Source organism: Anomaloglossus baeobatrachus, chromosome 5 (assembly GCF_048569485.1).
Source record: "Anomaloglossus baeobatrachus isolate aAnoBae1 chromosome 5, aAnoBae1.hap1, whole genome shotgun sequence".
Taxonomy (NCBI): domain Eukaryota; kingdom Metazoa; phylum Chordata; class Amphibia; order Anura; family Aromobatidae; genus Anomaloglossus; species Anomaloglossus baeobatrachus.
The window spans coordinates 153,834,630-153,856,507 of NC_134357.1; the positions used below are offsets into that span (position 1 = coordinate 153,834,630).

The following is a 21,878-nucleotide window of genomic DNA, read 5'->3' on the forward strand; positions in this document are numbered from 1 at the left end:
TGTTTTTTTGTTTACCATGTTCCCTGTATAGTGAAACTAACTGAGCATTATGATTCAGCAGATCAGTATGAATACGTAGATACCAGATATGTATAGTTTTTTTTTATATAAGTGGTGAAGAAATATTTAGAGGTTTGACAAATAAAAAAAGTATTTTGCTTTTGTTCTCATTTTTCGGGAGTTGGGGCTATTTGAGGGCTTATTTTTTGTGTCCTGAGCTGATGTGTTTATTGATAGTATTTTGGGGGAGATATAATATTTTGCTCACATTTTATTGCACTCTTGTGGCGACTAAAAGAGCGTAATTCTAGAAAAAAAATTCTTGTTATTCCGTTTTCTGATTAGATTAATTTATTTTGTATTTGGCAAATCAGACATTTCTGAACACGGCGATACAAAATACCGTATGTGTATTTTTATTTTTTTATTGTTTTATTTTTAATGGCACAAAACTGGGTGATTGGTACTTTTGCATTTTTTTAATATTGTTTAAAGCTTTTTTAAAAACTTTTTACAGTATTTACTAGTCCCCTATGGTACTTGAAGCTGCAATCGTCTGATCAGTTGCGCTATATAGAGTGGTGCATCAGCACTGCTCTACGTAGCTGAAATCACGATCTCCTATGAATGCTGGTTTGCAGCCTACATTCACAGGAGGATCATGATAACAGGCACGAGGGTCACCAGCTGACTCCAGACTGTCATGATAACCCTGCGGCGCCCTGCGATCAAGAGATGAGGGCGCTGATGGGCGGGATTTTTTACGTCCTCTCTAACAGAGCATGTTAAATGCTGTTGTCAGAGATTGACAGCGGCATTTAACTGATCAACAGCAGTAGGTGGAGTTCCGAATAGAGGCAACTGATGGCTGATTAAATCAGCCGTCAAGTGTCGGAAAAGATGCAAACTCAGTGTATAAGGCCGCATCAAAGGCAGGGACATGACCGAGGACATACAGTTAGGTCCAGAAATATTTGGACAGTGACACAAGTTTTGTTATTTTAGCTGTTTACAAAAACATGTTCAGAAATACAATTATATATATAATATGGGCTGAAAGTGCACACTCCCAGCTGCAATATGAGAGTTTTCACATCCAAATCGGAGAAAGGGTTTAGGAATCATAGCTCTGTAATGCATAGCCTCCTCTTTTTCAAGGGACCAAAAGTAATTGGACAAGGGACTCTAAGGGCTGCAATTAACTCTGAAGGCGTCTCCCTCGTTAACCTGTAATCAATGAAGTAGTTAAAAGGTCTGGGGTTGATTACAGGTGTGTGGTTTTGCATTTGGAAGTTGTTGCTGTGACCAGACAACATGCGGTCTAATGAACTCTCAATTGAGGTGAAGCAGAACATCCTGAGGCTGAAAAAAAAGAAAAAATCCATCAGAGAGATAGCAGACATGCTTGGAGTAGCAAAATCAACAGTCGGGTACATTCTGAGAAAAAAGGAATTGACTGGTGAGCTTGGGAACTCAAAAAGGCCTGGGCGTCCACGGATAACAACAGTGGTGGATGATCGCCGCATACTTTTTTTGGTGAAGAAGAACCCGTTCACAACATCAACTGAAGTCCAGAACACTCTCAGTGAAGTAGGTGTATCTGTCTCCAAGTCAACAGTAAAGAGAAGACTCCGTGAAAGTAAATACAAAGGGTTCACATCTAGATGCAAACCATTCATCAATTCCAAAAATAGACAGGCCAGAGTTAAATTTGCAGAAAAACACCTCATGAAGCCAGCTCAGTTCTGAAAAAGTATTCTATGGACAGATGAGACAAAGATCAACCTGTACCAGAATGATGGGAAGAAAAAAGTTTGGAGAAGAAAGGGAACGGCACATGATCCAAGGCACACCACATCCTCTGTAAAACATGGTGGAGGCAACGTGATGGCATGGGCATGCATGGCTTTCAATGACACTGGGTCACTTGTGTTTATTGATGACATAACAGCAGACAAGAGTAGCCGGATGAATTCTGAAGTGTACCGGGATATACTTTCAGCCCAGATTCAGCCAAATGCCGCAAAGTTGATCAGACGGCGCTTCATAGTACAGATGGACAATGACCCCAAGCATACAGCCAAAGCTACCCAGGAGTTCATGAGTGCAAAAAAGTGGAACATTCTGCAATGGCCAAGTCAATCACCAGATCTTAACCCAATTGAGCATGCATTTCACTTGCTCAAATCCAGACTTAAGACGGAAAGACCCACAAACAAGCAAGACCTGAAGTCCGCGGCTGTAAAGGCCTGGCAAAGCATTAAGAAGGAGGAAACCCAGCGTTTGGTGATGTCCATGGGTTCCAGACTTAAGGCAGTGATTGCCTCCAAAGGATTCGCAACAAAATATTGAAAATAAAAATATTTTGTTTGTGTTTGGTTTATTTGTCCAATCACTTTTGACCTCCTAAAATGTGGAGTGTTTGTAAAGAAATGTGTACAATTCCTACAATTTCTATCAGATATTTTTGTTCAAACCTTCAAATTAAACGTTACAATCTGCACTTGAATTCTGTTGTAGAGATTTAATTTCAAATCCAATGTGGTGGCATGCAGAGCTCAACTCGCGAAAATTGTGTCACTGTCCAAATATTTCTGGACCTAACTGTACATGTTTGTCATCAGTCATATAGGGGTTAAATTAAAACAACCCTTGGGTATTTTGAGCTTATGACAGTAGTGGAATCAGTGGCTTTACTGTTTCTCTTGTGGAATAAATAATAGCAGTGATATTTCAAGTTTTGGTCTTTAGTTATTTTTTCCGTATGTGCTCAGTTTGTGTTCATTACTGACGTCACAATCTGTATGTCTATATTTTGGATTTAGCTTAAAAGTTACTTGAAGACCTCAGTGAGAAAAATTAAAAAGCTGTCCTTCTCCAAGATATCAACAGTCCGGTACTTTAGGAATGCTGGTAATACATTACGATCTGCAAAGAAGATTGAGGTGCTACAGCTATTGCAAACGGCTTCTTCTGATCTGCTGTGAGTTACTTTTTGTCATTAAACTTACTCTAATATATATATTTATAGGATGAAGATACATTTACCAAGGCTTTCTGGTTTGATGAAGTACAGCTTATTTATAATTGTAAAGTAAAAAACGAAGCTCAGGTCACCTACAGATGTAATATTTGTCCGATCCACCTACCGTTGCTCCTATCTAGGACATGTTGAGTGAGCTGCTGCATAACCAGCACAAATGCTTCTCTTGTAGTGGAAGTTTGTTATAAAGTGTCAGTGTGGAGACCATGTTATTTAACTCCCTCTGATTCCTAAAAGATAACATTGTAGCAAACAATAAGTTCGAAAAGGAATTAATGACAATCTGTCACTAGGTTTTTGCTCCCCCATCTGAGAATAGGATCATGGAGGGGGAGAGACTCTGATTCCAGTGATATGTCACTTACTGGGCTGCTTACTGCAGTTTTATGAATCCTGAGCTGTGTAAAATCCCATCCACTACACTGATTTTCTACATACACTCTGCATAGGCAGAAAACTGCCAATTAGTGATTGGGATGGAGTTATACAGAGCTCATGATTATGGAGGACTACAAGGCAGCAGGTTTACTCGTCCTCTGGTGATATTTTCCTGGCAATAAAACATTGATTTGATCAAAATGACTACAAGCAGCTCATTAGGTGACACATTAGTGGAATCATGGTCTCTTGTCTCTACATTATGCTGTGCTTAGCATAGGTAGCAAAAGCCTAGTGAGAGATTTCCTTTGTGCTGTGGTTACTTTTTTTTTTTAGCTCTTACATGTTTAAGTTCAGAATCCATAAAAGGTAGGCCATATTTAATTTCCTTCCTCTATGATCATTGTTTAGTGTTTGTCATGGGATTGACAGGAAAGGGTGGATGACTGGAAGGGAGCCCCTGCGTTGACCCTCAGACTAAGCGTACCCTAGGCTATCCCTCAATCTATAGGTATGCTTAAAGGTAGTGAGGTCTGGGCCCTCAGCGTCTCCCTATCTCCTGTTCTTGACCTTGATAGTAAGAGCCCCACCATCACCCACTGCCCAAGTGGTGGGGCAAGGACAGAAGTCAGAAATCCTACGAATAAATACTGACAAATAGGGGTAAAAACAAAACTCACACACACCTCATCAATGACAGTTTAATGAAAGCTCTGAAGATAAGTCATATTCCAGAGGAATGGAGGATCTTCATTAGTGATGGGCAAATTCTACCTGTAAAGTTCTGGGTTTGTACTGGCCACCTAGTGTCCATGCACGGACCCCGAACATGAACTCTATGTTACTGTTCGTGTTCGGCCACCTGGATAAAAACAAAGAAGCATAATGATGATTAAAGCAGGACAATTATACTTACCATATCTCTGTGTGGCTGTAACACTGCTTCTGGTTTCGCTCATTAAATCTCATGAATATTCAGTGCTTTCCCTGCTCACCCTTTCTGACAGCATTTGTGATTGGTTGCGCTCACACTAGCTGTTTTGGTCCCTGAAGTGGACTATAAAAAAAAATAAATAATTGGAAAAAATGCTGGTAGTTTGATACTCAGTGTAGATAAAGCAGAATCCTGAAGCCCTCAGCTGTGTTCTTTATCTTGGTTGCGTATCAAAATACAAGGGACGTCATGCTGCTTTTTTAATTATTTAAATAAGAAAATGCCGTGTTATGCCCCCAATTTTGATACCCAGCCACGATAAAGCAGACAGCTCCCGTATGTGCTTTGTCTCTTCTGTCCTCTGTATCTGTGTCCCTGATCTTTGGGTCAGCTGCTGGAGTACCAGGGACTGCTCTGTGGTGGGACCTGGTGTCTACCAATAGCCCTGCCCATCCTCACCATCAGAGGCTGTGGTGAAAACCCGGTAGGCACTTAGTCATGCCCCATCAGGGTAAGCCTGCTCCGTGACACAGTGGGTCCACACCTGCTAGTGTGGCAGTGCCATTTAAATTTTTATGCACTTTGGGCAATAAAGTAAAGAAATAACCATTCCAGTGCCTTGGATGGCTTCATTTTTCTGGGACTGTTTGCAACTTGGTGGAACGTTTTTCTAGTTACACAAGAATGTAATGGAGAGATGCATGGAAACATTACTACAGATACTATGTATTTTGTAATGAGTCATGCACCTCTGTAGCCATCTTATGATTAGGACAGATTTATGAAGAATTGAATAACACAGAGTAGAAGTCTTGAAAACGAATTAAGGTAGAAATTTTTTTTTAATATGTGAAATAAATATACTTACTAAGTACTTTTGTTTTTAAAACCACATAAATCATCCTATTTCACTGTCTGTTACATGGTTCCAGAAATTCTTAGCTTCTGCTGGGCTATGACGATCTAACACAGAGCAGAAGCTTCTTCCATCTCTCCATATTTGCAACATGCATGAAGGGGCTGACTATCTGATTAAGTTCACTAGATAAGCCAGACCCCTTCTCCATCATCGCTATGTGAAGCTAAAGTGAGCCAGGCAGCCACCCCTATCAGGCATGCACCAACACAAGGGAGACTCTATGTCTGCGACAAAATGTCTCAGCTTACATAAAGCTCAGAAATTCTGGAACCATGTGATGAACATTGGTGAAATAGGACGATTGATGCAGTCTTGAAATTTTAAGTTCATTTTTAAGTATGTTCATGAATTTCTTTACCGCCATCTGAAAACGTTTCATATAATTGCTTACAAATACAGACGTACTGATGTTTATACTTATTTTTTTTGCAGGCCTTTCTTCATCGATGCTACAGTAGCGGCCCAATCTCGGGCCACGTTAGCCGCCTTATCTGAATTCTTAAATTTTTCTAAAAAGAAACAGACTGACTTACACGAGAAGTTTCTGTATGCTGCAGCCTTTACACCGCACCCTACAGTGGATCTTCTCAACCTTGTGCTGGTACCGGATTGAACTAGTCTAGACTAGTTTTTATCACAATTACTATTTCTATCCTATTAAACAAAAAGTGATTTATAATAATTAGGGATGAACGAATACCTCAAATATTCGACTTCGTGAATACTTTCCGAATAGGTCGCCGCTATGTGAATATTCAATGTGCAATGTAAAGGCTGCTTTACACACAACGACGTATCTAACGATATGTTGTCGGGGTCACGGAATTCATGATGCACATCCGGCATCGTTAGCAACGTCGTTGCATGTGACACCTATGACCGACCGCTAACGATCACAAATACTCACCAAATCGTTGATCGTTGACACGTCATTCAGTTTCCAAATGTTGTTGCTTGTTCTGGGTGCAGGTTGTTCGTCGCTCCTGAGGCAGTACACATCGCTATGTGTGACACCCCGGGAACGACGAACAACAGCGTTCCTGTGTCCTCCGGCAATGAGGTGGGCATGTCGTTAATGTGGCTGCTCTCTGCCCCTCCGCTTCTATTGGTGGGCCGCTGATTGACGTCGCTGTGACGCCGCACGAACCTCCCCCTTAAAAACGAGGTTGTTCGCCGGCCACAGCGACGTCGTTAGGAAGGTAAGTCCGTTTAACGCGTCCTAACGATTTTGTTCGCCATGGGCAGCGATTTGCCCGTGACGCACAATCGACGGGGACAGGTGCGATTGCTAGCGACATCGCTAGTGATTTCACAGCGTGTAAAGCAGCCTTTAGTCTATGGGAAGCCCGAATAGTTCTGAATAGTTGTTATGCGGGTTTCTCATAGACTTACATTGGGCATTGAATATTTGCGAATAGTCAGATAGCGGCGACCTATTCAGAAAATATTCGCTAAGCCGAATATTTGAGGTATTCGATCATTAATAATAATAATAATAATAATAATAATAATTTGTGCATGAATTATCTCATCTACATTAATCAGATTTTCAAAGAGAAAAGTATATTAATTTATTTTCAGTTCTTGTCATTTTGATCATGGACTTTTTATGCAGCAAATAGCTTTTGTGTGCTGATTATATTTGTCATTTATCTACAGTACTTGTTTTAATTATAGGAAGTTTTATTGGTCATTAACGTAGCAAAATCACATAGTTGCGTCTTTTGTAGAAATTTTACTCTTCCTCACTGCTTTCTATTGTGAAAAAAACTTTGCAAAGATGCTGAAAGATTTGACTTGCTGCACATTATAAAAAATGCAGCAGTTTCCAAACTCAGTCAGGAACATAAAAAGCAATCATGTGCATGAGATTTCTGGAATCTCACAACTTTTGCTGGTACTGTAAAAAACACTATTTCATTTGCATTAACCTCTTCACTCCCTGGGCAATTTTTTGTTTTTTTGTTTTCGCTTTTTTCTTCCCTTCCTTCAAGAGTCATAACTTTTTTTATTTTTCCATCAATATAGCCATACGGGGATTAGTTTTTTTGCGGGACGAGTTGTACTTTTGAGTATTTTTGCTGCAGTGAAAATACGCAATGTCAAAAACCTATTTTGATGACACAGGCCAAAGGGTACCACTTATGTTACTGAACATTAGCTGGTAATAGGGAAGCTTTAGCTGCAGACCATGCAACTGGAATATGACTTATGTAGATGTGTGGGCAAACCCTGAGTTAACTGCTCCTATCCTATTTGATACTGGATGGAGAGAACTCTAAAGCCTAGATTCCATTTGCACTTCATTTCTGGTGTGATATGCTAATGACTAGGGATGAGCGAATGTATTTGCCACTATTCGGTATCCGACGGTTAACAGGCTATTCGCACCATTCTGTATCTGACGAATAAAACAACATCCGCTCCAATACTTTCATTTTCATTTCTGACTTCCTGGCGCCTGTTTTCCAGCCAATGAACATATCCGATATTGCTTGCTCTCACAGTAATGCCACAGCCATCTTTGTTGTGGTGTTACTGTGATTGGCTTGGCCACACAGCGTAATTTACATACATGTAGAGATGACGAGAGAGAGAGAGAGAGATTCTGCCTCTTCCCATCCATTTCGGCCTTTTCCTTAGTGACCACAGCTCGCCATTAGGTCCAACGTGAAATTATTCTGGTTTCCCATATACTTAGATTGCGAGTCGAATATTCGCGAATAGTCGAATAGCAGTGACCTATTCGTCGGATATTCGCGTAGTCGGATATTTTGGTAGTTGATCATCCCTACTAATGACCCTTGGCTCAGGCTCTGATGCGACATGAGCTGAGGGTTATGCAACTGTGATTCGATCTGAATTCCAGCTACAGAGAAGAGTCTTCACCCCAGCCAGTCTCTCGTCCATGTTAATAGCAAGTCCGAGCCCTAAGACATAAATAAAGGGTACAAAGAGGAATTTGTAACTGCGTTCTGGTGACTCTGGTTAGGGTTTGCTCACATCTGTATATATAAAACCGCTCCGATTCTCAGCCAGAAAAATTGGTGAGTGTCATATGTATGTTATTCCCTATGTCATGCGAGTGTGCGATTTTTTTTTCTTCCTAGCATCCATATGGTATCCGTGTCACATGTGAATACAATGCGCTTTTTACCACATCTTTACATATGTACTGTATGTAAACTTAAAAGCTATTTTACAAAAAAATGTAGGAATCAAAAAGATTTGAAAGATTAGATATATAATATAGATGATAGATAGATAGATAGATACACAGATAGATATCATGCAGATACAGAAATTCACCCCCCCCTACATGTTATCAACTTGCACCCTTGAGGGTGCAGCCTCTGAGGATTTCTTGCGTCCTTGGCAGGGGCCGCCTTTGTCAGTGCTGTACTTCAGGTGAATGATCTATGGCACCATGCAAAGAAGCACTCTTCACATCTTTACTAAAGGCAGCGATCTGCAAATCAGAGGCCAGTTGCCGACAAGGGTGTATAACGTCAGTTGCCAGCTTCTGATTCGCGGTTGGTTGCCATAGGTAAAGATGTGCAGAGATCTCCTCTGCGCAGTGCCGCAAATCATTTTTCTGAAATAAAGTGCTGATAGCAGTGGTCCCTGCCTCGGCCGCAATCATCATGATGTATATGTGCCTGAGGGCTGCAAGAAGCAGGTAAGAGGATACTGAGGGAATAGAGGACGGTGAGAAGAATCGTTCTTTTTTTGTAAATTGAACAATGGCATAATAGGTAGCATTACCACAGGACGGGACATAACTACAAGATTGGACATTGCACATTACTACAAGAGGACAAGAATGGCCCCATTACTTCAATATGGGGGTCAGGATTGGCAAATTGCAACATAATGGGCACATTACTACAAGGTGACCAGGATGGGTATTTTAATACAAGTGGACAAGGATGGGCACAGTACTACAAGGGGACAAGCCTAAAGCTGGAAACACATTTATGCGTGTAAAATCGGTCCGACTTGCCTGAAAAAAACTCGGCCGATTTTAGTTCACGTTAGGTCAGTGTGCAATGCAAGTGCAATGCTTTTTTTAAATTGTTTCCAGGCTAGCAGAGAGTGTGCAATGTGTGTTTGATCCGTGTGTGATCCTTTTTTTTCTCAGCAGCTGTCATCTGCCATTCAGCTCTGCTACATGGCCGCTGGCAGCAGCCACAGACAGAGCCATGTAGCAGAGCTGAATAGCCGCTGACAGCAGACACAGACAGAGCCGCACGATCAGAATGAAGTCGGATGAACTTCACCCGACTTCATTGTCATCCCGCGGCTCTGTCTGTGTGGCATGGCCTGATTTTCGGTCACCGGTGAAGGTCTCACCGGTGACCGCAAATCCCCTGAGTGACCGCAGTGAGCCACGCTATCAGCGGTGCCATCACTGAGGTTACCCGCGGCCACAGCTGAAGTCCTCCCGCTGAGATCTGTGGCCGCGGGTAACCAACCTGAGTGATGTCAGCGCTGATAGCGCGACTCCCTTCAGTTGCTGCGGGGAGCTCACAGAGAGCGTTCCTGGTCTGTGACCACTCTCTGTCAGCTTCCGATGTAGCAGAGCTGACAGCGTTGAGGGACCTCTGTGGATTACGTCGGACATGGAAGGGTATTTGGGGACTTGAATAAAGTGGTGAAAGAGGTTGTTTTTTTTGTTATTTATTTCAAATAAAGGATTTTTGGGTGTATGTCTTCATTTTCTTAATCTTACAGGTTAATCATGGAAGGTATCTCGGGGAGACGCCTGCCATGATTAATCTAGGACTTAGTGGCAGCTATGGGCTGCTGCCATTAACTCCTTATTACCTCGATTGCCACCGCACCAGGGCAATTCAGGATGGCATGGTACAGTCCCGGGACAGTCGCATCTAATGGATGTGGCTATTCTGGGCGGCTACTGTCTGATATTGTTAGGGTGGGGGGGCTCGCCATAATGTGGGGCTCCCCATCCTGAGAATACCAGCCTGCAGCCGTGTGGCTTTACCCTGGCTAGTATTAAAATTGAGGGGAACCGCACGCCGTTTTTTATAAATTATTTATTTATTTATTTTACTGCATTATATAGACTCGCCCACCGACAGCTGTGATTGGTTGCAGTGAGACAGCTGTCACTCAGCGATGGAGGCGTGTCTGACTGCATCCAATCATAGGCGCCGGTGGGTGGGGAAAGCAGGGAATACGAGATTGAATAATGAGCGGTCAGCTTTTTCAAAAGAGGAGAAGCCGCCGGAGCAGTTTAAACGCCGTGCAGCGCCGCGCCGGTGATTGAGATTTGGTGAGTATTAGAGAGGGGGGAAGAGAGATAGACCGACATGGACAGAGAGAGAGAGAGACCGACAAAGAGAGAGACAGACCGACAGAGAGAGAATAGAGACCGAGAGGGAGAGACCGACTGACATTAATCGCATGTTTCTCAAAACACTGGAAATGAGTGAGGTCTCACAATGTCGGTCAATCTCTATGATTGACCGACATTGTGAGACCTCACCCATTTCCAGTGTGTTGAGAAACATGTGATTAATGTATTTAGAAAAATGAATGTCACTAGGATGGTGTGAGTGCCGGTCTGTGTGACATGCATTTTTTTCACGCTCCCATAGAGTTGCATTGGAGAGACTCGTGCGAGAAACTCTCCAAAACGCAGCATGCTGCGATTTTTTTTCTCAGTCCGATTTGGACTGAGAAAAAAATAGCAGATGGGAGCTGCCTCATTGCTTAACATGTGTTCGAGTGCAATGCAAGAATTTCTCGCATTGCACTACTGCGAGAAAATCGCAAGTGAGAAGCCGGCCTAAGGCTCCATGGGCTTAGAGCAGCAGCCACACCTGGTTTTGTGTGAAATTATGTCCAATTTGCCTTTATGTCTCAGGTTTTTGTGTTGTTCCAATGCACAAAGGAAATAAACATCTGTATAACAAAACATCTATCTATCTATTAGTTTTTTTTTCTTTTGAGATGTGTGCGTAAAAATCAGGCATCATACGGATGGTCAGTGCGCTATCCAATTTTTTTCTTGCCCTTATTGACCTATATCACTGAGGATCGGCCGTTTTAGACGGTCGTACGCAGAATGAAGTGTTTTCTTCCACAGCCGATTGCAGCTGGGGGAAAACTATCAGATGAACACTGCATCATTGAATAACATTGATGCGAGTGCAATGTGTTTTGTTTTTTTTTCTCCCATTGCACTGGGCGCATTTATACAGAGATGTGAATGGACCCAAACCTACACACCCCTTCACTATATAAGAACAAACCAATATATAATAAGCACATGGTAGTTGGTGCAAAATTAAAATAGGCTTTTGATTTTTTAATTAAACTACGGAGAAACATAAGTCTGTGTAGGAGAATTAAGGTTTGTTGCAAGAGCGTTTGTGACCTTGTTGTATAGTAATTTATTAATAATAATAATAATAATAATAATAATAATAATAATAATAATATTAATGTAACTAATTTATTTATAACAAGTTTTTATTATCACTATTAATACCTCATTTTCTTCAATTGTTAGGGAAAATTAAAAGGGAAGATTTCTGAAGCTGCCATAATGGAGACAGGAATTATTATAACTGGAGCAATTGTTGGCAAATTGTGCAGAATGGATCTTTGCGATGATGAGGTACGCTATAGTGTCACTGTCACTATGTGTTTATTAATCTAATTGTGTTCAATTGTGTTTTGGAATATTCTGTTGAGCAATCAGACTGACTCTATATAAAAAAAATCATAGAAAACAAAATCATGAATCATGATAGCACTGAGGAGGATAAATAAATTAAATAAAATCCATAGGGATTACATACAATACACCCTTCTATATGTGTAAGCAAGAAGAGCAAGGAGCATTCTCCGAGAATACATAAAAAACAGGAGAAACAGGAGTACAAGTGCTACAAAAATATTTTTATTGAGAGACACTGTGGCAATAAAAACCCTTATGGTTATAAAAAGGAGGAAAGAAGTACAAAAAATTGTGAAAAAGTGACCCAGGATAAAAAAAAATTCAACTAACACAATCATAGGTTCAAAATAGTTTCACATAAATAGAGTATTGCACATAGCCCATGTAAATACAAGGATACAGAAGGTTGGACACAAATTGCCTAGAAAGTGCGTTTAAATGTGCCTGTATAAGTAGAAGTAAACAATGACTGGATGTGTATTAAAGAGCTAAAGTGCTCATAATGCATAGGGACTTTAAATAAAGTCACACATACCAGCAGAGTCTATTATCAGCAAAATACAGACATCATAGTCAGCGGTATTAAATCCTGGGACCTGGAAAAACACCCTACGTATGTTTCACATGAGTGAGGTAACCACCAGCTTCATCAGGGGAAGAAAAAGACCATCAGTTATTTGAGATTATTGGCGCATAGATTGCAGTAAGTATAGAAATCATACTCCTGGACTTTTCGTCTGTGTGGACAGGATAGCTTCTGGCAGGTATCACAAATTGATGAAGCTACTGACATGTTCTGAACAACCTCATGCACCATCTTCTATTCAAGAGATGTCTTACAGTATTGAGATTTGGGAACAGAAGACCAATGAATAAGGGAAAGCACCCTGTCATGTTCTTAGAACCAATGCATGACTATATAAACCTTATAGCAAGGTTCATTGTCCTGCAGAAATTGTCCTTTTGAGTAAGAATAATCAGTTTCTATAAAGGTATTACAGATGAACGGATGGTTTATAATTCTTTGCCGAATTTTCCCAAAAAATTTGTTTTGTGATTAATTTTGGACACATCTCAATATTGGAAAATGAAGGGAGAGGGAACAGGGAAAAGAGAGAAAATAATCTCTCTACTCCACTTCCCTGGTGAATATGGAGATGGAGTCCAACTCTGACATACATATCAATAGTCCTTCTCCCGAATGTGCTCCACTGTGAACTCCTATCTCTGGTGATCCAGTGGTGTACAGACCACCACTGTACAAGGTGTGCTATTCTACTAGATAGACTGGGATGTAGTGTCATAGCTGCAAGACATTATGGGGAAGCCCACTTGGCTGCGCAAAATGACATTAGCCCAACTCGCTGATGATTCACCATTTTGGGAAATGGTTCCATGGAGATTTTTCTTTTTGCATAGCAAGATTAGGATCTCAAGGTAATCAAATTCAGATGGTACATGTCTCAATTCCGATCCACTGTAAATCAATCCACTCATCTTTTGAAGGGATGAACCTGATTGGCCACAATGATTTTAATAGACCCTATTGCCAAAATGTTCATTTGAAGATATGAGAGGAGCCAGGGAGGGTCAAGAAAATATTCTCAACACCATTACTCCACCTCCACCAGCCAGAACTGCTGACACCTGACAAAAAAGGTGTTACGGTTGCTGCGAGCACTGGAGACTAAGTCCAGATTTCTTGCTACTGCACATGTGCGAGCGCCGGAGACTAAGTCCTATCTTGGAGCCATTGCACATGTGCGGGTGACATCATCGCTGACACGAGGTCACATGTCTCTGACACCTTCTATGCCGATTGGTCGCTGGTCATGTGCTTGTGACGCCTTGCTCGGTGATAGGCCAGCATGACGTCACTCCTGTCGTTCTGGCAGCGGATTGGCTCTGGTGTCCTCCATCTTGGATGAGGCACAGAGTCTATATAAGACCCTGACACATGCCGCATGGCGCTCAGTCCTCTTGGTTCATGCATAAGAGTAGACGCTCTGTGCGCGTTCCTCTAGGCATTCCTCTGTCTATGCTAGGTGAGCGCTACCGGCAGGGTAGCGTTCTTATACCTTACAGCTTCGGCTGCTGTCCGTATCCTTACCTCTTAGGGGAGCGGACATAGGCAGGTGCCTGAGGCACATGGTCTGGCAGGGCCTTGTGGTTCGACTCGTAGGTGGACGTTGCCGCTAGGGTAACGTTCCTTATACTGCGACTAGCAGTTGTTCGTATCCTCGCACACTAGGGGAGCGAACAGAGGTAGGAGCTTTGTGCGGCTTACGCTGCTGTTCGTCTCTTTTGCACCACTAGAAGAGCGGACCTAGGCAGGTGCCATATCTAGTGGTTCGTGTCCTCGCACACTAGTGGAGCGAACGCAGGTAGGAGCTTTGTGCGGCTTACGCTGCTGTTCGTCTCTTTTGCACCACTAGAAGAGCGGACCTAGGTAGGTGCCATTTCGCACACATTGCCTTTGTCTCTGTGATTATTAACAGAGATCTTTCCACACACCCTCCAAGTAAGGGAGGAATTGCTTTACTTTCTTATTATATCCTTCTGTGAGTTAACAGAGGTATTGCACTCTGCCATAGTCTGCAGCAGAGTCTTTGCACGGTGGACCCTGACTGTCTGATACTCCTTTAGGTTATTATCAGACAGCCCCCCGTAACAAAAGGTTATTTAATTCCTGTTAGTTGTAGCAAATGCTGACCTCTAGTGATGAGCGATGGTACTCGTAACGAGCTTTTAGATGCTCAGACAGGTGCAACTCAAGTACCCAAGTATAATGGAAGTTAATGGGAAAATTAAGCATTTATCAACAAGATTTCCCCGAAAAATGTTCTAGTTCGTCATTCAGTTCCATTATGCTTGGGCACTGGAGTCGCACCTACCTGAGCATCCAACTGTTCCTTATGAGTACCAAGCACCCAAGCATGGAAGTGCTCGCTCATCATGAGTCCACACCCTTTTGCTAGATATTTTCCTCAATCACGCCACCTGTCATTTAGCACAGATAACTATATTTCGTTCAGTCATTCATATTACATGATTTTCCCATTCTAATGTGGGAATGCAAAATAGTGGAAGGACTAGTGTCAGTATTAGGGTTCGGTTCCACTAGTGTACAGCTTCCGACGTGAGACCATCGGAAGCGATATGCTAATGACCCTCTGATGCAAGTGCAAGGGTCATGCGGCAGTGATGCGATCTTGCTATCGGGTCACAGCTGCTGAGAAGAGGGAGGTAACATTTTCTCCCCATCTCCTCCGCTGCCTGTCTCTGTGTACATCACACTGCACTTGGATTACATGCGAGTGCAGTACGATGTTTCACACACTCCAATAGACTTGAATGGGGGTGCGTGAGTGAGAATCTCTGACAAACAAAGCATGCTGCGATTCATTCCGCATAACGCTATGCATGAGAAATCATTTGCAGATGGACACTGCCCCATATTTTTGCACTGGTGCGAGTGCAATCTGATATTTTATCTGATTGCGCTCGTCCATGCAAATCGCAAGTGGAACCAAACCCTCAAAGTGGCTATTCAGTGTGTACAACATACAGTCATATGAAAAAGTTTGGGCACCCCTATTAATGTTAACCTTTTTTCTTTATAACAATTTGGGTTTTTGCAACAGCTATTTGAGTTTCATATATCTAATAACTGATGGACTGAGTAATATTTCTGGATTGAAATGAGGTTTATTGTACTAACAGAAAATGTGCAATCCGCATTTAAACAAAATTTGACCGGTGCAAAAGTATGGGCACCTCAACATAAAAGTTACATTAATATTTTGTAGATCCTCCTTTTGCAAAAATAGCCTCTAGTCGCTTCTTGTAGCTTTTAATGAGTTCCTGGATCCTGGATAAAGGTATATTTGACCATTCCTGTTTACAAAACAATTCCACTTCAGTTAAGTTTGATGGTCGCCGAGCATGGACAACACGCTTCAAATCATCCCACAGATTTTCAATGATATTCAGGTCTGGGGACTGGGATGGATATTCCAGAACATTGTAAGGGTAAGAATGCACTTTGCTTTTTACCTGCTTTTTACCTGCTTTTTCAACTGCAGCGTTTAATGCCAAAATGGATATGTTCTGCTTTTCAAGCAAAGTCTATGGGAATTTGGTTTTCTAAACCGCACTATGCAGTTCAAACTGCAGCCTTTTTGTGGCAGAACTTTGGGCAAAAGCTCAGCTTTGCAGTGCAAAACCCAAATGGCAAAAACAATTAACAAGAACTGTACCTGTGTTCCTCCATTTCCTTACTATGTTCCTCACAGTGGAAACTGACAGTTTAAATCTCTGAGACAACTTTTTGTATCCTTTCCCTGAACAACTATGTTGAATAATCTTTGTTTTCAGATCATTTGAGAGTTGTTTTGAGGAGCCCATGATGCCACTCTTCATAGGAGATTCAAATAGGAGAACAACTTGCAAGTGGCCACCTTAAATACCTTTTCTCATGATTGGATGCACCTGCCTATGAAGTTCAAAGCTCAATGAGGTTACAAAACCAATTTGGTGCTTTAGTAAGTCAGTAAAAGTAGTTAGGAGTGTTCAAATCAAGATATTGATAAGGGTGCCCATACTTTTGCAGCTGTCAAATTTTTGTTTAAATGATTAAATGATTGCACATTTTCTGTTAGTACAATAAACCTCATTTCAATCCAGAAATATTACTGAGTCCATTAGTTATTAGATATATGACACTGAAATAGCTCTTGCAAAAACCCAAATTGTTATGAAGAAAAAAGGTTAACATTAATAGGGATGCCCAAACTTTTTCATATCAATGTATATGTATATACAGTTAGGTCCAGAAATATTTGGACAGTGACACAAGTTTTGTTATTTTAGCTGTTTACAACAACATGTTCAGAAATACAATTATATATATAATATGGGCTGAAAGTGCACACTCCCAGCTGCAATATGAGAGTTTTCACATCCAAATCGGAGAAAGGGTTTAGGAATCATAGCTCTGTAATGCATAGCCTCCTCTTTTTCAAGGGACCAAAAGTAATTGGACAAGGGACTCTAAGGGCTGCAATTAACTCTGAAGGCGTCTCCCTCGTTAACCTGTAATCAATGAAGTAGTTAAAAGGTCTGGGGTTGATTACAGGTGTGTGGTTTTGCATTTGGAAGCTGTTGCTGTGACCAGACAACATGCGGTCTAAGGAACTCTCAATTGAGGTGAAGCAGAACATCCTGAGGCTGAAAAAAAAGAAAAAATCCATCAGAGAGATAGCAGACATGCTTGGAGTAGCAAAATCAACAGTCGGGTACATTCTGAGAAAAAAGGAATTGACTGGTGAGCTTGGGAACTCAAAAAGGCCTGGGCGTCCACGGATGACAACAGTGGTGGATGATCGCCGCATACTTTCTTTGGTGAAGAAGAACCCGTTCACAACATCAACTGAAGTCCAGAACACTCTCAGTGAAGTAGGTGTATCTGTCTCTAAGTCAACAGTAAAGAGAAGACTCTATGAAAGTAAATACAAAGGGTTCACATCCAGATGCAAACCATTCATCAATTCCAAAAATAGACAGGCCAGAGTTAAATTTGCTGAAAAACACCTCATGAAGCCAGCTCAGTTCTGGAAAAGTATTCTATGGACAGATGAGACAAAGATCAACCTGTACCAGAATGATGGGAAGAAAAAAGTTTGGAGAAGAAAGGGAACGGCACATGATCCAAGGCACACCACATCCTCTGTAAAACATGGTGGAGGCAACGTGATGGCATGGGCATGCATGGCTTTCAATGGCACTGGGTCACTTGTGTTTATTGATGACATAACAGCAGACAAGAGTAGCCGGATGAATTCTGAAGTGTACCGGGATATACTTTCAGCCCAGATTCAGCCAAATGCTGCAAAGTTGATTGGACGGCGCTTCATAGTACAGATGGACAATGACCCCAAGCATACAGCCAAAGCTACCCAGGAGTTCATGAGTGCAAAAAAGTGGAACATTCTGCAATGGCCAAGTCAATCACCAGATCTTAACCCAATTGAGCATGCATTTCACTTGCTCAAATCCAGACTTAAGATGGAAAGACCCACAAACAAGCAAGACCTGAAGGCTGCGGCTGTAAAGGCCTGGCAAAGCATTAAGAAGGAGGAAACCCAGCGTTTGGTGATGTCCATGGGTTCCAGACTTAAGGCAGTGATTGCCTCCAAAGGATTCACAACAAAATATTGAAAATAAAAATATTTTGTTTGGGTTTGGTTTATTTATCCAATTACTTTTGACCTCCTAAAATGTGGAGTGTTTGTAAAGAAATGTGTACAATTCCTACAATTTCTATCAGATATTTTTGTTCAAACCTTCAAATTAAACGTTACAATCTGCACTTGAATTCTGTTGTAGAGATTTCATTTCAAATCCAATGTGGTGGCATGCAGAGCCCAACTCGCGAAAATTGTGTCACTGTCCAAATATTTCTGGACCTAATTGTATTTCTATGTTGAATTATGGTATTTTAGAAAACAATAATGTAAATGCTTGAGAAGAATTTTTATAAATTTATGCAAAACCTTCTCTCAGGCATCTGTTCTAACATTCTAGGACAGGTTTCTTTCAGTGAGACAAGGCAGTGGATAATTATTTCTATAGTGATTGCCTCTCTAGATGAAAGGATTGTGATTCCTAATTAAATGTATTTAGTAATTTATTTAGAATGACATTTCCCTCAGTGATATATTTTTGTTTCTATTCCCGGAGAAACCCTTCAATCAGTTAAGGACCTGGTGATTTTTTTTCACCTCTTTTCTTCCAAGACCTATAACTTCTTTATTTTTATTTTCCACCTGCATAGCCATATGAGACCCAGGTTTTTTGGGACAATTCTGTAATAGTTTTTTGGGCTTTGTTTTTATGGTGTTCATTGTGCAGAAAAACTGATCTAGAGATATGATTCTACAGGTTAGTACGATTACCTTGATACCAAACTTCCATATTTTTCTTAATTTAAATAAAAAAAATTGGAAAGAAAGTTTTTTGCTTGACGTGCTATTTTCCAAGACTTGTAACTTTTTCATTTTTAGATAGATAAAGCTGTGTGAGGGCTTATTTTCTATGTGGTGAGCCAATGATTTTATTGATATCATGGTGGATTAAATTCAAGACTTTGATAGTTTCTTGTAGCATTTTGTATGGTGTTACAGCTACCAAAAAACAGCAATTCTGGCATTTTGATTATTTTTTCTTTACAGCGTTTAAGTGTCTATCTAGTCTCTGGATATAAAAGAAGATGTTCTAATTCACTTATAACAAAATTGTTAATTTGGAGCATAAAGTATACTGATGGCTGGATTGAATTGTGCATTAGATTGATTTTTGTGTTATACCAAATAAATCGTCATATGAGATTGGAAAACTGTTTTTACCTTGTGTATATACAGTACATGCCTTGGCAGTCTGTGTATATACAGAGATCCTGATTCCAGTGTTTCAGTTACTGGAGTGCTTACTTGTAGTTTTGATAAAATCACTATTTTATCAACAGATTATCACTAGATGATTAGTAAACCTACTGCCATGTAGTGTTCCATATTTATGAGCTCTATATAACCCCACCCCACCATTGATTGGCAGCTTTCTACTTATACCTATTAAAGGTGTTAATACAAAAAGAGATCAAGAAATACAGCCATACAAAACACCCAAGGAGAGCAAGGAGCTTGCTTAACCAATGTGTGGTATATAGGTGGATTGGGCTGAATGGATATAGTGAGACCCACGGCTGAAATATGAGGCACCAAACAGATAGAAATAAATTCTACAAAAAACGATTAAAGGTCAAACAAAAATTCATTTATTAATTACATAGGGTAGAGATATAAAGCATAAAGCCACAAGGCAGGAAAACCAAGCAAAAACAGTGTCACATGTAGATATAAACATAATGTGGGGGCAAGGACTCCATGTCAACCAAACAGTATTATGTGAGCAGGAAAGAAGGAGAAAAGCATGGTTCAAACAAACAGTACAGTGTGGGGGAAAAGGATGAGATGCCAGTGTCCAAGGTAAAGCATCAAATGGCAGAAGCACATAGGCATCAAATCACACAACCCACACTGTAACAAGGTTGTACATGTAAGGAGAAATGGTTAAATAATTTACCTGATCACTGGGGAGACCTGGCCCGTACATGTGACACCAACAAACCCCGACGCGCACGTTTCGGCGTCACCTTCATCAGGGGGTGTGGACATCATGGCAAAACATGGTTTATAATAGGCATAAGACTTAGGAAACTAATTGAGGAAGTTATCCATCTGTGACAGTGTCTGACTACATCCGCCAACCACCCACCTCACGGCGCCAACCAAAGCCGGAAGTGACGCCGAAAAGGAGGCGGGTAGCTTCAGACGTGTCTAGTCACCGCTGTACAAAGAGCGTATGTATTAGACAAAAAGAGGAGGGGGGAGGAAGTGAATACCTGTAATGGTATAGATGTGTACATATAAATATCAGGCTTATCATCGGCGGATCGGAGCCGGATCCGCCCACCCATCACATGCAACAACGTCACTTCCGAGGAAGATGACGTGTGCAGCCGAGGGCGGGAGGGCCCGGACCGGAGTACCGCCGACAGAGGTGCAGTGATATGTGACTACATCCGCCAACCAGCACATCCACCCCACTGCGCCAACCACAAGCGGAAATGACGCCGAGGAGGGGGCGGGCGGCCGCGGGTGTGTTTGGGCCACAATAATAATAAAAAAAAATATATAAAAAAGAGAAAACGTGTATTGGAGAAAGAATAGTAAAGGACTGTAATAATGTAATAAGTGGAATGTGTAAATAAGGTAACGGACCCAAAAACGGCGAGTCCGGGCCGGATCCCCCCACCTATCACACGCTGCAACGTCACCTCCAAAGAGGATGGCGTATGCAGATGAGGGTGGGAGGGCCCGGACCTGAGAAACACCGCTCATGACATGTCAATAAGAAGTATCACTGGGGAGAAAGAAATAGTGATTGCAAAAAGAAGGGAAAGAAGAGTCCTTGCCCCCACATTATGTTTATATCTACATGTGACACTGTTTTTGCTTGGTTTTCCTGCCTTGTGGCTTTACGCTTTATATCTCTACCCTATGTAATTAATAAATGAATTTTTGTTTGACCTTTAATCTATTAAAGGTGTTGTCAGGGAAATATAGACCTCAGCATTCAGAGCACTGGTAGATCTACAACTGATTTATCAAAACTGCAGGAAGCAGTAATTGAAACATCATTGAAATCAGGATCTCTGTCTCTACATCAGTCTGCCCTCAGATGAGTGGCAAAAACCTACTGACAGATTCCCTTTAATAAATGTTAATTTAGTTACTTGTGCTATTAGGTTGTATTGTAAGAATAAGTTATGTTGTTTCACATTTGTACTTGACTGCTGAGCTGCATCATGTGGCAGTGGTGCCATATCTTTCTCAGAGTAGTTACTGCCAGGAGAAAGGTTTCACTGATCATAATTGCAGGAAGACCAGATTCTAAACAGCAAGGACCATTGTATTAAGAGCCCTAGAGTGTTTTGCTAATAAGACACAGACCCACAACATGTATTAGATGGTGAAGGTATGTTTATAAGAGCCGGTGACTCCAAGTGGTTGGTTGACTGTATGTGCAAAAGAGACCTGCATGAGTAGAGGACAAGTTGGAGTCCAACCTCCAAAGAGCAAGCTAGGAAGTTGAAAGCTAGAGTGAGAAGCTTTACTTAGTGGGAGTCTGGTAAAGCTGCTGTAGTGCCCCAATCCCAGATCTGGTAAGGGGCCACCACAAGTGTTTTGAGAGAGAAGGAGTGAGATTCCTATTTCTAGGGTGTCCCCCTCCGCAGTTAGGTACCTTGGTCCAACCCGGCACGCCACCTCCAGCA

General features: G+C 41.4%; 1 protein-coding gene across 1 annotated transcript in view; it reads left to right on the top strand.

The window, feature by feature from the left end:
• LOC142309808 (microsomal triglyceride transfer protein-like) overlaps positions 1-21,878 on the top strand; it is a 164,547-nt gene that overhangs the window by 78,510 nt on the left and 64,159 nt on the right. Inside the window, exons 8-10 of the mRNA XM_075347265.1 lie at positions 2,826-2,983; positions 5,707-5,875; positions 11,813-11,920. Of these exons, the coding sequence (XP_075203380.1) occupies positions 2,826-2,983; positions 5,707-5,875; positions 11,813-11,920 (435 nt within the window). The remainder of the gene's footprint in view (positions 1-2,825; positions 2,984-5,706; positions 5,876-11,812; positions 11,921-21,878) is intronic.